Source organism: Accipiter gentilis, chromosome Z (assembly GCF_929443795.1).
Source record: "Accipiter gentilis chromosome Z, bAccGen1.1, whole genome shotgun sequence".
Lineage (NCBI taxonomy): Eukaryota > Metazoa > Chordata > Aves > Accipitriformes > Accipitridae > Astur > Astur gentilis.
In genome coordinates this window covers 35171728-35186524 of record NC_064919.1, presented here as the reverse complement: position 1 = coordinate 35186524, position 14797 = coordinate 35171728, and the positions used below count along the sequence as shown (strand labels likewise).

The following is a 14797-nucleotide window of genomic DNA, read 5'->3' as shown; positions in this document are numbered from 1 at the left end:
TAATGACATAGAGACACACTATGGTCCAAAGAATGGGCACAATTAACACCTATCAGGACTGCATGCATACACCTGCGATGTCTGGTATCTGTTGCGTCTGTAACCTGTTTTACTTTTGTAGGGTTCTGCTACTTTTGTTGTTTTTTCTCCCTCCAATAAACCACATATGGTGGGAGCTGCAGCTGGTGCCTGGCTGGCTGCTGTGGTTCCGGGGGCAGAGCCAATGGATCGGTGCTGAGTGACTGGGGGAGATGCTGAACTTCTGACTGAGCACTTCTGACTGCAAAGACTGATCATGTCTTTGCCCAGAGGTCTGACTGGGGCTTCCTTGGCTGCCTGGGATCAACCATGCCGCTATCAGCTGGAGGTGACGAAGAAACGTCCTGAGGCAGGGCTTCTTCTGATGGTGGCTGCAGGGGAGGGTGTCAGGGTCCTGGGTCAGAGACCACAAGTGCATCTCTGTCCTGGGGGCTGCAAAAACCACCCAGGGTATCTCCTGTAATGGTCAGATGGTCATTCCCCAATTACTCCAGAAGTCAGGGTTGTATTGGGTATGAGCAGAGAGCCTGGGAAACAAAAACTGGAGAAGACAGTCTGGGTCATCCCTGCTGGTGCTCTGAACTCAGTTTTGGTTTTGCCTTTTTACCTGCTCACAGCAGGCATTTCTGGCTCGTCGTCTTTGGTGCACAGAGCAGGTATAAGAAATACTGGTGGTGTATTCCTTTACTTCTTGGCAGGCTTTTCTGGATGGGCTAGTGTGTAGAGAAAGTCAGTAGTCCGCTTCAAGAGCTAGCCCTATGTTGCCTTTCGAGGGAAGGGCTCGCACGATGCTCCAGGACCTCTTCAACACCTTGGCACCCTGCTGGCTGGGCTTAGGGGACCCTGTGCCTACTTGTTACATAGATGATTTCCCGAGATGAGTATCTGGGTAACTGGTTACGTCTTTGTCCCTGTGTGCACATCTGGTTGTGCCTTTCTTTTGTTCACTGCTTCTGCATGCAGAGGCTGACTCACAGCACAGCCAGCAGTCGGCAGGTGCTGAGAGCAGCCTGTTTAAATGGGTCCAAAGGTTTGTGCATGTGACAAGGTTTTGAGGGAGGTGAGGATGGTGAGTGACATTTTTATCTTGGCAGCTTTGTAAAATAAACAGGAGTTTTCAGAAGCTTTCCCTGCATGCATAGTTTTGCTTCTCTTTCCAATTGGAATAAAAGTACCAACTGGTGAGCTTGTGAAAATCTGGATTTTTAGTTGACCTGCTTACCAAAGGGAAAATGGGGATGGAATTCAGCAGCTTCTTAAGAGTTACAGGCTTCCACTTGAAAAAGAAAGTGTAAGTTTCTTGCCTAGTTTATGAACAAATACAAACAAATCCCACAAACACATAACACATCCCATTGTCTTTTTGCGCTGCAGTCTGCTAAGGGTCAAATTGGAGTTGTAGGAAACAGCATTAGAGTTGAAATAAGGAGGGTGTCTAGGATGTTGCATGCTATTCTGTTTTATGCAGCAGTTAATTTCTTTTATTCTTCCTTCAAAACTGCATTTGTTTCTCCAGGGAGCTTAGAGCAGCGCTGGGTCCCAGGTGTGGTGGGCCCAGAGATCAGCAATTCTCAGAAGGGGGAAAGCTGTGAGGAGTAGGTTTTTGTGGTCTGGGTAACAGAGCTTAGGAGTTGAAACAGTGAAGTCGGACATTGCCAAGTAGTCAGTAGCTGGGGGTTTGGATGCTGCCTACAGTAGCCTTGGGTGCCAAAAGAGAGAGAAAGTCTCTCCCCTTTCCAAGTGGTATCGGTCCAGCTTGGAAGATAAGACCTGTGCAGTATTCGTTCTGGCATTCCCTGCTGTGGTCCAGCCTCCAGCTTTCTGGCTTAGATAGCAAATTTGCCAAGCACTTCCCAGGCTAACAGGTGAGAAGCTGTAGTTGTTGTCAAATTGTAAGAGTGCTTTAAATCAGAGCTTTTTGTTTGTTTGTTTTTGTTTTCCCAGAGAGAAAACATGAGTTAATAAAAACTGTCCTTGCGACTAGTTAAGTATGGTGAAAGTCATGTCCCCGCCATAATCTCTGATCAGCTTTGTTGCAATTTAGTGAAGCATTTAACTGCTTGCCTCCAATTTTGTTTGATTTAATCATACTCTGGAGAAATGTGTGCTGAAAAGAGCTGCTGTCTGAATCAGGGCCTTGGGAAACAACTATGAAATAAATGATACAGCAGCTGCTGGGCTGTACATGTCTGTGACTGGCTGCAAAACATGGGAGGAGGAAATTTTTCTTCTCCAGATCATGTGAAAGCCTGGTAGACATCAGGAAAATGTTAAAGCATAAATTGCCTTGGAGAAGGAACATAAAGCAGCTCTAAAAGGCTGGTGAGTCTGGTGGTGAGGGCGCAACCTGGCAGCAGTCTCTGCCAAAGAGGTGGGTTGGGGGTCAGGCATGAGAACTCATGCATCTCCATCATTTGGGAGGTCTACTCACTGAAGCCTCACTGAACTTGCTTGGTAGGCACACTGAACATGCCCTGTACACAGCTGCTGGGGCTGTGGATACTCTCTAGGGTTTTCTTTCATTTTTGTAAATAGCAGAGACTTTCTGAGAGGCTATATTTGATGCTCTATGGGGGACACTGTGTCTTCGTCAGATGTATGCCATGTGACTGGGTTGGTGTCTGTTATGGTGTCTGTTACTCCCTAAAGAAGGAAGATGGAGTCTGGCTCATTAGTAAAGATCGGGAGGAACACATGTCATTTTCCACAAGGCAAAAGCCTGGGGCATTTGTTGTTCCAGCACCAATCTGGAGTGCTGCTTTTGTGTGTCCTGCTCTTTGGCTGTGGTGATCCCTAGAGACTTCCTTATCAGCAAAATCCCATAAAAAGCAGTAGTGCCCAGGGCAGGTGTTAATTTTCAGAGGTCCTGACCCAATCTTATAGGCATTTGAGCCAGAGAGCAGCAAAAGGCGTTTCTGATACCCTAGGCCATGTTTTTGCAGTGTTTCAAAAGCTCATCCAACCAGCTGGGGAAAAAAAAGCTGTTTCTGAAAAAAAATGGGGAGGCAACTGGGGACAAAACACAGCCTCTTTGCCTTTTATTTGGAAGTACCTTTCTGGCTCAAAATGTAAGAGAATATTTTAATGATAGCAAGAAAAGGACAAGTCAAAGAATAAGAGGGGGGCTTTGGCCAAATCATTAGAAACATAGTGGCTTCTAATAGAAAATATTGGGTGACCCCAGGGAATCAGTGTCAGCATCAGCTTGTGCAGAAAAATGGAGGTGCATCTAATTCTGCTGGACTGCTGGCTGCATGGTAGAAGAAATGTTAGCCCCTTCTTTTGCTTTTTTCCTCCGCGGTGGTCTTAAAATCTCTTCATAGCTCTCACCTGAAAATTAAGCAAAGTGCCTACAAACTGCCAGCAATGCCCTTTCCTTCACCTTTCACCATTTGCCTTTGGATCAGAGCTCCTTCTACAAGTTTGGGAAAGATAGGATATATGGAAATACACAGTGAAAACTCCAGAGTTGGAAATATTTCATTATATTGCTGTGAGTAGCACAGTAAACCCCTGTTAGCAGTGGGGACCTCTCTCTCCTAGATTAGTATAAGTAGGATGTGGGACAATTTCTCCTGGAGGTTGTATCTGTTATGTTGCTCTGAGAAACCTGCTTTTATGGTACGCTGTGACTAAAAGTTGCTGCCTGTATAGCATCAGCATGAGGCGAGTTGCACCAGTATGTTTGACCTGCTTGTGTATGGTTCAGCTGAGCCAGATTTTCACAGAGCTGAATGTTAAGGATCTTCAAATAGACCATGCAAGATTCAGAAAGGAGCCAGTGGATCACAGGACGAGCAGTGGGATATGCTCATGTGATTCTCGTTGCAAGTTCATCTGTGGCATATGCACAAGACTAGTTTCAACTCTTTAGTTTTCCAAATTATTTTTGTTTTGGGTCAGAGTTAAAGCTATTTAAATGCTAATGTTTCTGTTGAGCTTGTCATAGCTATTATAGTATGTGATTTTCAGGCTTGTTCATACTTGATGTGCTACTTTTTGGTACTCATGTGCATCAACAGTTCTACACGTTAACATATTTTGAGGCTGTGTAGGAGTTATGTGCCAGAGGGAGTAAATCTAGCTATGTATATAAGGTAAATTACAAATGTGGATTATAAGTGCGAGAAGCAGGGACATTCCATACCAAAATACTTCACTTGAGTCAAGTGGCCTATTTGAAGAACTCCATTAGCTTGTAGTAATAGCAGGCATTTATCCATTGTATGCATCAGCTACTGGAGCGCTTACTCAAGTGATGCACCTAAAGAGTTCCATCCCAACTGTCTAATATCTACGCGGGCTTAAGTCAACCTCCAGACCCTTTTCTTTGCAGGCTGGTATCAACAACAGAACTGTGACCTTTGGTGTCAAACCTGCTGGCATCTTTCCTATGAATTGAAAGAGTAACGATGTTAGCAGGCAGCAGTCCAAGACGTTGATTTTCAAGCATGAAAGCTACGAAAGCTGCCTATCATTTATTTTCCGTTTTGCACTTAGAAACAGAACATGTTTATGTTTGGGTGTGTGCCTGGAAAGCATTCAGGTGTCTGTGAGGCTCTGTGGCTTTGGACAGCTGTTCTGGCGTAGTTTTACAGGTAAAACCTGTATGGTACAATCTTGGCCCCATTAAAGTCAGTGACAAAACGATCTCACTGACTATCAGGAATTAAATTGGACCTTGAATTTCAAGGCTGTAGTCTCGTGGTTCCTGCAAAATTATCAGGGTTATTTTTAAAAATCCCAAACTATAAAGCCCAAAAACCTGCTTGAGAAAATGACTGTAATCTGAAGCCCTGCATTCTGATATTTTTTCCTTAGATGAGATTTCTGCTCAAGACTTTTGTGTTACCATGAGCAGATAACAGTAATTCCTTGATCAGAGACAGCTCGCTTGCTGATATTGGTTAGGTAATTTTCCTCATCATATTAATGTATGTGTAGCAGGGGTCAAACAATAATCCCATCTCATTTCTCTCCCTTTGCAGGCTCTCTACAATTCAATCAAGAATGAGAAGCTGGAATGGGCCGTGTAAGTATACTGCACAGAAATTAAGAGTTTAAAAATAGTACCTGTGTAGTAATCTGTTTATACGTCCTGTGTCACCATCTGAGTGAGCTCCAAAGCCTGCAGAAGGTAGCCGGTGTACGTAATGAGTGTGCTTTTCTATGAATGAACAACTTGGCAATACAGCCTCATCTGTTTCTCCAGCAAGGGGAGTTGTTAATGATGGGAGCCAACTGCATTTGTAAGGAAAGAGGACATTTCATTTAGTAGGAAACTTCAGCCTGAAAAGAGAGAAATTAAATCCTCCAATGTTCTATGACTGCATAAATAAAACAGAAGTTGACTTCTCCCTTTATCTTTCAGTACATTGTGTCAGAACCACTGAATAGAAACACACGTCTTGGATTGAGTTTCCTGCTGTTGGTTTATTGCCTTGGTTTGTCTCCTGATTAACTATGGATAACTTGACAACAACCTAATATGAAAGATGATAAATTGGACAAAGTCTGATATCCCCCCATCCTTAGCTGCTTTCGACAGGCTGACACTTGTTAACTACAGAGATACTGCAGACAAGAAAAAGCTTCAATTTCTGATCTTGTTAAATTGACGTTTCTCTACGCTTAGGTTTCATGTGCTCTAGGTATGCCAGCAAAAAGTGGCAGGGTCTGCTTTAGATTTTGCCACTTGCAAAACAGTGGGTTTTGGTGTGAAATAAAAGAATTATGTCTTTTATCTATTTTGGCTGTACAAGATGTTTACCTGCATGGATTTACTTATCTGAAACCTCACCTTCTTGAGAACAATATATGTCTGGGATGCATGCTCCTGTAGCTTTTGTGCTAGAAGTCCTAACAACTGCATAGATCTTGCAGGTCCATTGGCTTCTGATCTTCCTTGGTTTAAGTTCATCATCTGCAAATGAATTTCTTGTCAGGGTGTGCAACCTCCCTTACAAGGGCTGCTGGTCCCAACTGGGATTGCAGCCCCTGTTCAGAAGTGTGTTAGATAATGTCAGAGTAGTGAGGAAGGTGTGCTGCTAAGGGGAATCACCAAGAAGTGCCATCTCTGATGAGCTTCATAAGAAGCGCAGTGGGAGACGTTTTCCCAGACTGTGGTTTGGACCTGGAATACGCTGTGTGAATCTTACCTGTCACAACACCTGAGCTGTTTGGAAGACACTCTCTCACAGGTACTTTAGACCCAGCAGAGTCCTTTATGTGACTTTCTCAATGTCAGAATTTTCTTCCAGCTCTTGCCAAGAGACCATACCGTATCTAATACACTTGGGCAGCCTCCAGGTGGGAACGGGCTCATGCCTGGCTCTGCTCCCATAAGCTTCAGTCGAGGTGATTTATGAGATAGCTTGCTCCTGTATAGGTAGTAACTGCTTTGGCATTTACATAGTCCAGTCCATGTCTCTTGCTAATTAATTATTTGGGGAAGAATTACAAGCAGGCTCGAAGAGGGAGAAATCAGAATCCTTCTTAAATAAGGCTTTGGGATGTGGGTGTAAAGCCACCTTCTCCGAGCAGAATGCTCACAGGCACCAATTGTCCATTCCAATCTGAAACTCAGACAGGTAGCTGGGACTGATGTGGCAATTACTTTCCATGCTGAGAAACAAAGCTCATTCTGGGCATAGTCAAAGAGGTTGTGCCTTTACCTTTAGGGCTGAGAGTGCTGGCTGGAAGACGGCGCGTGAACATGTCTCTCCTCACTTTTACAGAGAAGTGTGATTGGTGTAATCACCCCAAGGAGCCTCGGGACTGCCTGAGCTAGAGGGAGGAGGCACATCACTCTTGCTCTGCTGTTGTGATCTGCAGAGAAGGATGGATAGGAAGGGAACGTGGTCAGTTTTGCTGTGATGGGACTGACAAAGATCCTCTCTCCTATCTAAAGAGTGTGTCTTTGCTTCCCTGATGCATTTGCCAGGGCAAGAAGTGGGAGGTAAGGCAAAGGTGGAAATAGGGCTGCAAAACCCAGCATAAGCTCCCTCACGATGCTGGCATGTTGAAGGAATGCCTTTCCTTGAGCCAGAATCCCTTTGAGGATCTAAGACTCTCTCTTATGAGCTAAGCAACAGTTTTAAGAGCTGCTCTGGCAGCACATTATTTGGTGGATTAATGACTGGCAAGCAGTAAGTCCATAGGCAGGGGAGGGGAACAGCGATGCGTAAGATGGGGGAAGACTGCTGAATGATTCTTATCTTAGTAGTTCTGCGCTAGGTGTGTCATCGTCCTAAATGGTTTGCTGTCCATTTCCAATAGAATTATAGTCTGATCCAAAGCCCACAGAATGAAGAGGCTACTATTCACTCCAATTTTGTAGTCCAGAGAAGTGGTACCTTAATCAGCAGATGTGCTCCAGAGACTTTCGGTAAGAGTACTCGTTTATCCTTTATGAACAGGGAAGCACGAGTACGGCTCTGGAAGGGAGAATTGCATTACGGTTCTTTTTCTGCTTTAGTTCCAGGTTCAAGTTCTTCAAAAGGTTAAAAGTGAATGACATACTATGATCTGTAAAATAAACAGATCTGGCAAGGAATTTACCCTGAGCTGGTCAATGTGGGATCCTGAATGCGCACTCCTACTCCACGCTGCACACACACCCCACCCCACCCCCCCACTCCCCAAATATTTTGGTTACTTTTCATAATAGAACTGCCAGAAAACGTTCTGCTGTTTACTTGGCTTGCCATTTACTTTGCTTGCCATTTCGTCTTGCCTATCTTCATGTTCAGTGTCCTGGGAGAAAAGAGAAATGCAGTATGGGAAAACCTAACAATCAGAAATAAGATTATTCTGTCTTTTGTCCCATTCCATATTTCATCTCTACTGCTTACAGTTCTAGATCTCTCCTGTCTCTTGGACGGTAGGTCTTTTCTTTGAACAGCAAGCAAAGCACTAAGTAGTGATTGGACCTCACTTAAGTCATTGGCAGAAGTTGCTACTGACTGCAGTGAAGCCATGTGCTGTTTCATCCAGTTAGTCCAATGCATTCCGTTTTCAGTGTGCTGAGGTCACTGGAACCACCCCAGGAGTACATGTAGCCCTGATAATTGTGTCATTATTTCTCATACAGCTTAAATTTTCCTGAGGGATTTGATATTTCCATGAGATTTTTTTCATACTTGAATGGTAAACTTGTTCTTTAATGCTGGCATCACCTGTGAGATGAAATGAATTCAAGATACTGTGAACATGAGTGGTGAGATTTGCTTAGTCAGAAAAGGGAGCACTGAGGAGAGGGACCCGAGTGTGGTTTTTTCAGTGTGTAAAGGCTGTCGCAGAGGAGAAGGGTGTGAATTATTCTTCACACCCATTGTGGATGGGCTTAAATTTGAAACAAGGGAAGTTTGGGTTCAACATTAAAAAAAGGTTTCTAGCAGTAAGCCTTTTAAACCAGGGCATAGGTTTGCCTGGACAAGCTATGAAAGTGCTTTCACTAGAGGTTTTTGTGAACTGGTTACTCTGTCCAGAATGGGTTAGGAAGAGTGGATCCAGCCTTAGAGGTAAAGAGATGGATTAGCTGGTCTCTTAACATCCCTTCGGTCCCAGGTTTTGTAGATGTTTCTCATCCTTTGGTTTTTGCACTGATCATCGTCAGCTTTAAACTGAAAAAAAATCTATTTGATTTCAAAGGCACCAGAGCTAAATGTGTTTTATTTGCATGATGTCTACGTGGAAATGTGGTGGTGAACGTTCTTGTTCTTCATTGTTTGTGATATTATATTTGCTTCCTATTGAAGGTGATAGAGATAATAAAAAAATCATCTTAAAATAGAATGGTGATCTAGAATTAACACACGAAACCCCAAAGCACTGCCTACAAAATTGCAAAAACCAAACAGCTGCATTTGAGCCAGTTGTATCCTGAAAGCTTTCTCTCAGCAGGAGAGTGTTGTTTGCAGGAGGATCATTTGTTTTTTGACTAGTTGATGATAAAATTTTCTTTCCAAGGAAGTTTAGACATGGACATGGTATATTCTTTTTTGTTTTTCTGGACTGCACTGAAAAATCATCTCTTTCCAGCCAAACCAAAATAGGTCTTTGAGGCAGTGGTGGTGGGAAAGGTTTGCTGCCAATTCCTTTCTGTGTTTCGTGCAGCAAACTGTGACACCGAGACTGGGGTGGTTATATAGATGTCTGTGCTGAAGCTCACCTTTTTCTGGGTCAAACCGAGAAATCTCTCCCCATTATAATTAACTCCTCATATCCCAAGTTCTAAGGTATTTCGTGTTTACAACTTCATGATTGGTTTTAGAGAGGGGTGAGGTAGTAATCACCAGGCTCTCCTTTCTTCTCTCTTCCCTTTGGGAAAGATTTCTCTCCACTGGTTTCTCAGTTCAATTTCCTAATATGGATGCCAGCAGTTCCACAGATTCATATAATTATATGGTACAAATATGAATATTTTTTTTACAATGCCAATTTTTTAAATGGATAAACTCAGCCTTTTGCCATGTCATGTAAGTTTTCTATTTGAACAAATGCAGAAACAAAGCAGACTTTTAAAAATGAAGGGCTTGACCCTGTCTTTCCAGCTTAGTGAGTTCGAAGTTTTCCAAGGCAGAGCCTCAAATCAGACCATAAAGCTTACAGAAATGTTTTTGTTACTGAGAGAACTGAAAGGTGGTTTTCTTCCAGAAGACAAAAATGGGACTTTCTTGGATAGGGTCTTTTTGGGGAGAGGCAAAAATATATTTCTTCACCAAAATGGCAACATCTGCATGTTCTTTAAATGTGTGTGCTTAAGAATAAGAGGCAAACTCTTTCTTGTTGTCAGTGATCACGCATTTGGGAAGGAGAACATTGCTGTTTCAATGCTGTGTGTTCAAGTGATAGAGTGAGCAGATCCTGGCTTTGGCATGCTGGTGTCATGGGCAGCCAGTACCCTGGTCACTGCTCTAGCTGCAGGTCCTTTTCCAAAGAGACAAGCTAAGGGAGGTAGAATTGAAGCTCCTTGTTTTGGGAAGCCTTGCAAATATCACATGCCATAAGCAGAGTCTTGGAGAAACTCTACAGGTGGTAGGCTTCTCCTGTCACCAGTACACTGCAGAGCAGAGATACTAGTAGGTCCCACTTTCTGTGGATGGAAAGTGGGACCTACAAGAGGGTTCATAGCCATCAACCCCTTTCAGTCATCAGAGAGGGGTCACCAGAGGGATTGCTTCCAGACCCAGCACCAGGAATGATGTCCCTCTGCTGATCAAAGACAGAAAATCTCTTAAGACTTCTGCAAAGCTAAGTGGACCCTCATGATGTTGTTTTGCTACTGAAAGTTGTGTTGGCATCAATGTGGGGTTTTTTCCCCCAAGGGATAAAGGATTGTGCTATTTCCTGTACCAAATGGAAAGGAGAGGCACTAAGCCTGCCCCTGACAAGGATCTAAGCTCTGCCTGCGTGACCATAGATCCATACCTGCACAGAGACACCACCCGCTGACTCTTACCCCCACATCACTGGAGGTCCTTCACGCTCTGGATGTGACAGGACTTGAATCATCTGTGAGGGCCATCTGAGGATGAAGAAGTAGTTGCATCCCCCACAGGCTAGGGTTTCAAACAAAGATTCGTTTTCAAGTGTATGTATCCAGAGGCCAGCTGAATTTTCTGCAGCTCTTCCTTCTTGCAACCGTACCCCAAGGGCTGGTGAGGAGTAAGCTTGTAAGGTTTGGTCTTTGGAAGATCTCGCGATGTCACGGAAAGATGGAGGGTTAGTCGCAGCCCTATGACGCATCTGTAATCCCGCCTACCCTTGTTAGTATAAAAGGAATTAACTGCGCAATAGAAGGCAGAAGTTGGCGCTCACACTGTGTGTGTTATCTGTCTCTTCCCCTGGTCCGGGCCGACCAGTGATCTAATCATGGCATCTTGATATGTAGCGAACGCTACATAAGCTTATGTTGTTACATCCTTGATAAAGCCCATCTAGGACCTATCTATTCAGCCAGCTTTGGAGGTACATAAGCAAAGGCTAATACCTAAACTGTTTTGCTACTTTGAAACTCCTAATCATCCTACTTTCTTCCTATGCTTGACCACTGTCGTGGTTTCAGCCCGGCCGGTAACAAAGGACCACGCAGCCGCTCGCTCACTCCTCCGCCCCCCTCCGGTGGGATGGGGAGGAGACGGAGGAGAGAAAAGAAAAAAAACCCTGGAACCTCGAGGGTTGAGATAAAGGCAGTTTACTGGGACAAACACAAAGAGATTACAACAACAACAACGGCACTAATGAAAAAGTATACAAAAAGAGTGATGCACAGTGCAACTGCTCACCACCCGGGACCCGACGCTCGGCCACTTCCCCCACCGAAAAACAGAGACCACCCCCGGCCCGCTCCCCATTTATATACTGGGCAGGATGTCCCATGGTATGGAATAGCTCCTTGGCTAGTTCAGGTCAGCTGCCCCGGCTATGCCCCCACCTCCCAGGTTCCTGTAAAAATTAACTCTATCCCAGCTGAACCCAGGACATTATCCACCCCTTATTCTATACCATCTACATCATGCCCAGATCTTACATTTTTTTTCCAATCAACCACTACAACTTTCCTTGTCTTATATATAAGTATATGGACTCCACCCCCTGACCTCGCACACACACACACGGTGTTCCTTTAGCCTATGGGCTATCCCTCTAATGTGTCCATCGATTTTGGGGCTCTATCTGTTGTAACAGTTCTTCAGGATAAGAGAGAGATGGTGTGAGATGTTGGGTTGTTGTACGCTGCCTCTGGAACTTGTGGCTAGTACATTTGGTGTAACTCATGCCCCTGGTCTGCAGGTCGAAGATGTTGATCTTGAGGAAATTGGTGGGTGCCAGTTCAAGTTCTATCGCTGTTGTACTTGGCTCAGTTTCAAAAGTCCATCCTGTAGTCATTTGGATAATTCTCACAATAATACCCTTGATATGGCATATAGACACTATAGATACAATGACATGCATTGGCAGGTTATTTAGCAGTTAAATATCATACAGCCCAATTCACTGGCTGTTCTCTCCCAAAATCAAATCTCCCTGAGGTACACATCGAACCTCCCCATCCTTCTGCATCACCCACCAGGTGTACCCAGGTCCTTGAGCAAAAACAACCCCTTGAATGGGTTTGCTTCTGCTTGAGGGAGGACTAACCCAGACTGTCTTTCCTAACATACTCCTCATGCGCACTACAGGGACTTTATCCCCTTCTACAGTATGTGGAACTCTTGGTTGGGCGGGGCCAGCCCGATTGGCGGATCCTCTAGTATTAACTAACCGGGTGGCTTTTGCTAAATGTGTATCCCAGTGCTTGAAAGTTCCACCCCCCATCGCTCTCAATGTAGTTTTCAGCAGTCCATTGTACCGTTCAATTTTTCCGGAGGCTGGTGCCTGATAAGGGATGTGATACACCCACTCAATGCCATGTTCTTTGGCCCAGGTGTCTACGAGGTTGTTTTGGAAGTGAGTCCCGTTGTCCGACTCGATTCTTTCTGGGGTGCCGTGTTGCCATAAAATTTTCTCTTCAAGGCCCAGGATAGTGTTCTGGGCAGTGGCATGGGACACAGGATATGTTTCCAGCCATCCAGTGGTTACTTCCACCATTGTAAGCACATGGCACTTGCCTTGGCGTGTTCGTGGGAGTGTGATATAGTCAATCTGCCAGGCCTCCCACTGTTTATATTTCAGCCATCGCCCTCCATGCGACAGGGGGTTTTGCCGCTTGGCTTGCTTAATTGCAGCACATGTTTCACATTCATGGATGACCTGTGCGATAGTGTCCATGGTCAAGTCCACCCCTCGATCTCGAGCCCATCTATATGTTGCATCTCTTCCCTGATGGCCTGAGGTATCGTGGGCCCACTGAGCCATAAATAGCTCACCCCTACGTTGCCAGTCCAGGTCCACCTGAGACACTTCAATCTTGGCGGCCTGATCTGCCTGGTGGTTGTTTTGATGTTCTTCAGTGGCTCGACTCTTGGGTACATGAGCATCTACGTGACGTACTTTTACCACTAGCTTCTCTATCCGAACAGTGATATCTTGCCACAGTGCGGCAGCCCAGATGGGTTTACCTCTGCGCTGCCAATTGCCCTTCTTCCATTGCTGTAGCCACCCCCATAGGGCATTTGCCACCATCCATGAGTCAGTATAGAGATAGAGCACTGGCCACTTTTCTCTTTCAGCAATGTCTAACGCTAGCTGGATGGCTTTCACCTCTGCAAACTGACTCGATTCACCTTCTCCTTCAGCAGTTTCTGCGACTAGTCGTGTAGGACTCCATACAGCAGCCTTCCACCTTCGATGTTTTCCCACAATGCGACAGGACCCATCAGTGAACAGGGCATATTGCCTCTCATTTTCTGGCAGTTTATTATACAGCGGGGCTTCTTCGGCCCGTGTCACCTCTTTCTCTGGCGACATTCCAAAATCTTTGCCTTCTGGCCAGTCCGTGATAACTTCTAACATTCCTGGGCGACCGGGGTTTCCTATGCGAGCTCGCTGTGTGATCAGTGCGATCCACTTACTCCACGTGGCGTCAGTCGCGTGATGCGTAGAGGAAACTTTCCCTTTGAACATCCAGCCCAGCACTGGCAGTCGAGGTGCTAAGAAGAGCTGTGTTTCAGTACCAACCACTTCTGAGGCGGCTCGAACTCCTTCATATGCTGCCAAGATCTCTTTTTCAGTTGGAGTATAGCGAGCCTCGGATCCTCGATATCCCCGACTCCAAAACCCCAGAGGTCGGCCACGGGTCTCCCCAGGTGCTTTCTGCCAAAGGCTCCAGGTAGGGCCATTCTCCCCAGCTGCAGCGTAGAGCATATTTTTAATATCTTGTCCTGTCCGGACTGGCCCAAGAGCTACTGCGTGAACAATCTCCTGCTTAATCTGTTCAAAGGCTTGTCGTTGCTCAGGCCCCCATTTATAATTGTTCTTCTTCCGAGTAACTTGGTAGAGAGGGCTTACAATTTGACTGTAATTTGGAATATGCATTCTCCAAAAACCCACAACACCTAAGAAAGCTTGTGTTTCCTTTTTATTAGTCGGTGAGGACATAGCTGCTATTTTGTTGATGACGTCCACAGGGATCTGACGACGCCCATCTTGCCATTTTACTCCTAAGAACTGGATCTCCTGCGCAGGTCCCTTGACCTTACTTTCTTTTATGGCAAAACCAGCCTTCAAAAGGATTTGGATTATTTTCTTCCCTTTCTCAAAAACTTCTTCTGCCGTGTTGCCCCATACAATGATGATGTCATCAATATATTGCAGGTGCTCTGGAGCTTCACCTTTTTCTAGTGCAGCCTGGATCAGTCCATGACAAATGGTGGGGCTGTGTTTCCACCCCTGGGGCAGTCGATTCCAGGTGTACTGGACGCCCCTCCAAGTGAAAGCAAACTGAGGCCTGCACTCCGCTGCCAAAGGAATGGAGAAAAATGCATTAGCAATGTCAATTGTGGCATACCACTTAGCTGCCTTTGATTCCAGTTCATATTGAAGCTCTAACATATCTGGCACAGCAGCGCTCAGCGGTGGCGTGACTTCATTCAGCCCACGATAATCTACTGTTAGTCGCCATTCCCCACTGGATTTCTGCACGGGCCATATGGGACCATTAAAGGGTGAGTGAGTCTTGCTGATCACTCCTTGGCTCTCCAGTTGGCAAATCAGCTTATGGATTGGGATCAGGGAGTCTCGGTTGGTGCAATATTGTCGCCGGTGCACCGTCGTGGTAGCAATTGGCACCTGTTGTTCTTCAACCTTCAGCAAC

The 14797-nt window shown here is 45.3% G+C and overlaps 1 protein-coding gene across 2 annotated transcripts in view; it reads left to right on the top strand.

The window, feature by feature from the left end:
- Nucleotides 1-14797, top strand: part of PSD3 (pleckstrin and Sec7 domain containing 3) — a 120588-nt gene that overhangs the window by 69977 nt on the left and 35814 nt on the right. For both annotated transcript variants that reach the window (XM_049795262.1, XM_049795264.1), the window contains one exon: nucleotides 5028-5071. In XM_049795262.1, the coding sequence (XP_049651219.1) occupies nucleotides 5028-5071 (44 nt within the window). The remainder of the gene's footprint in view (nucleotides 1-5027; nucleotides 5072-14797) is intronic.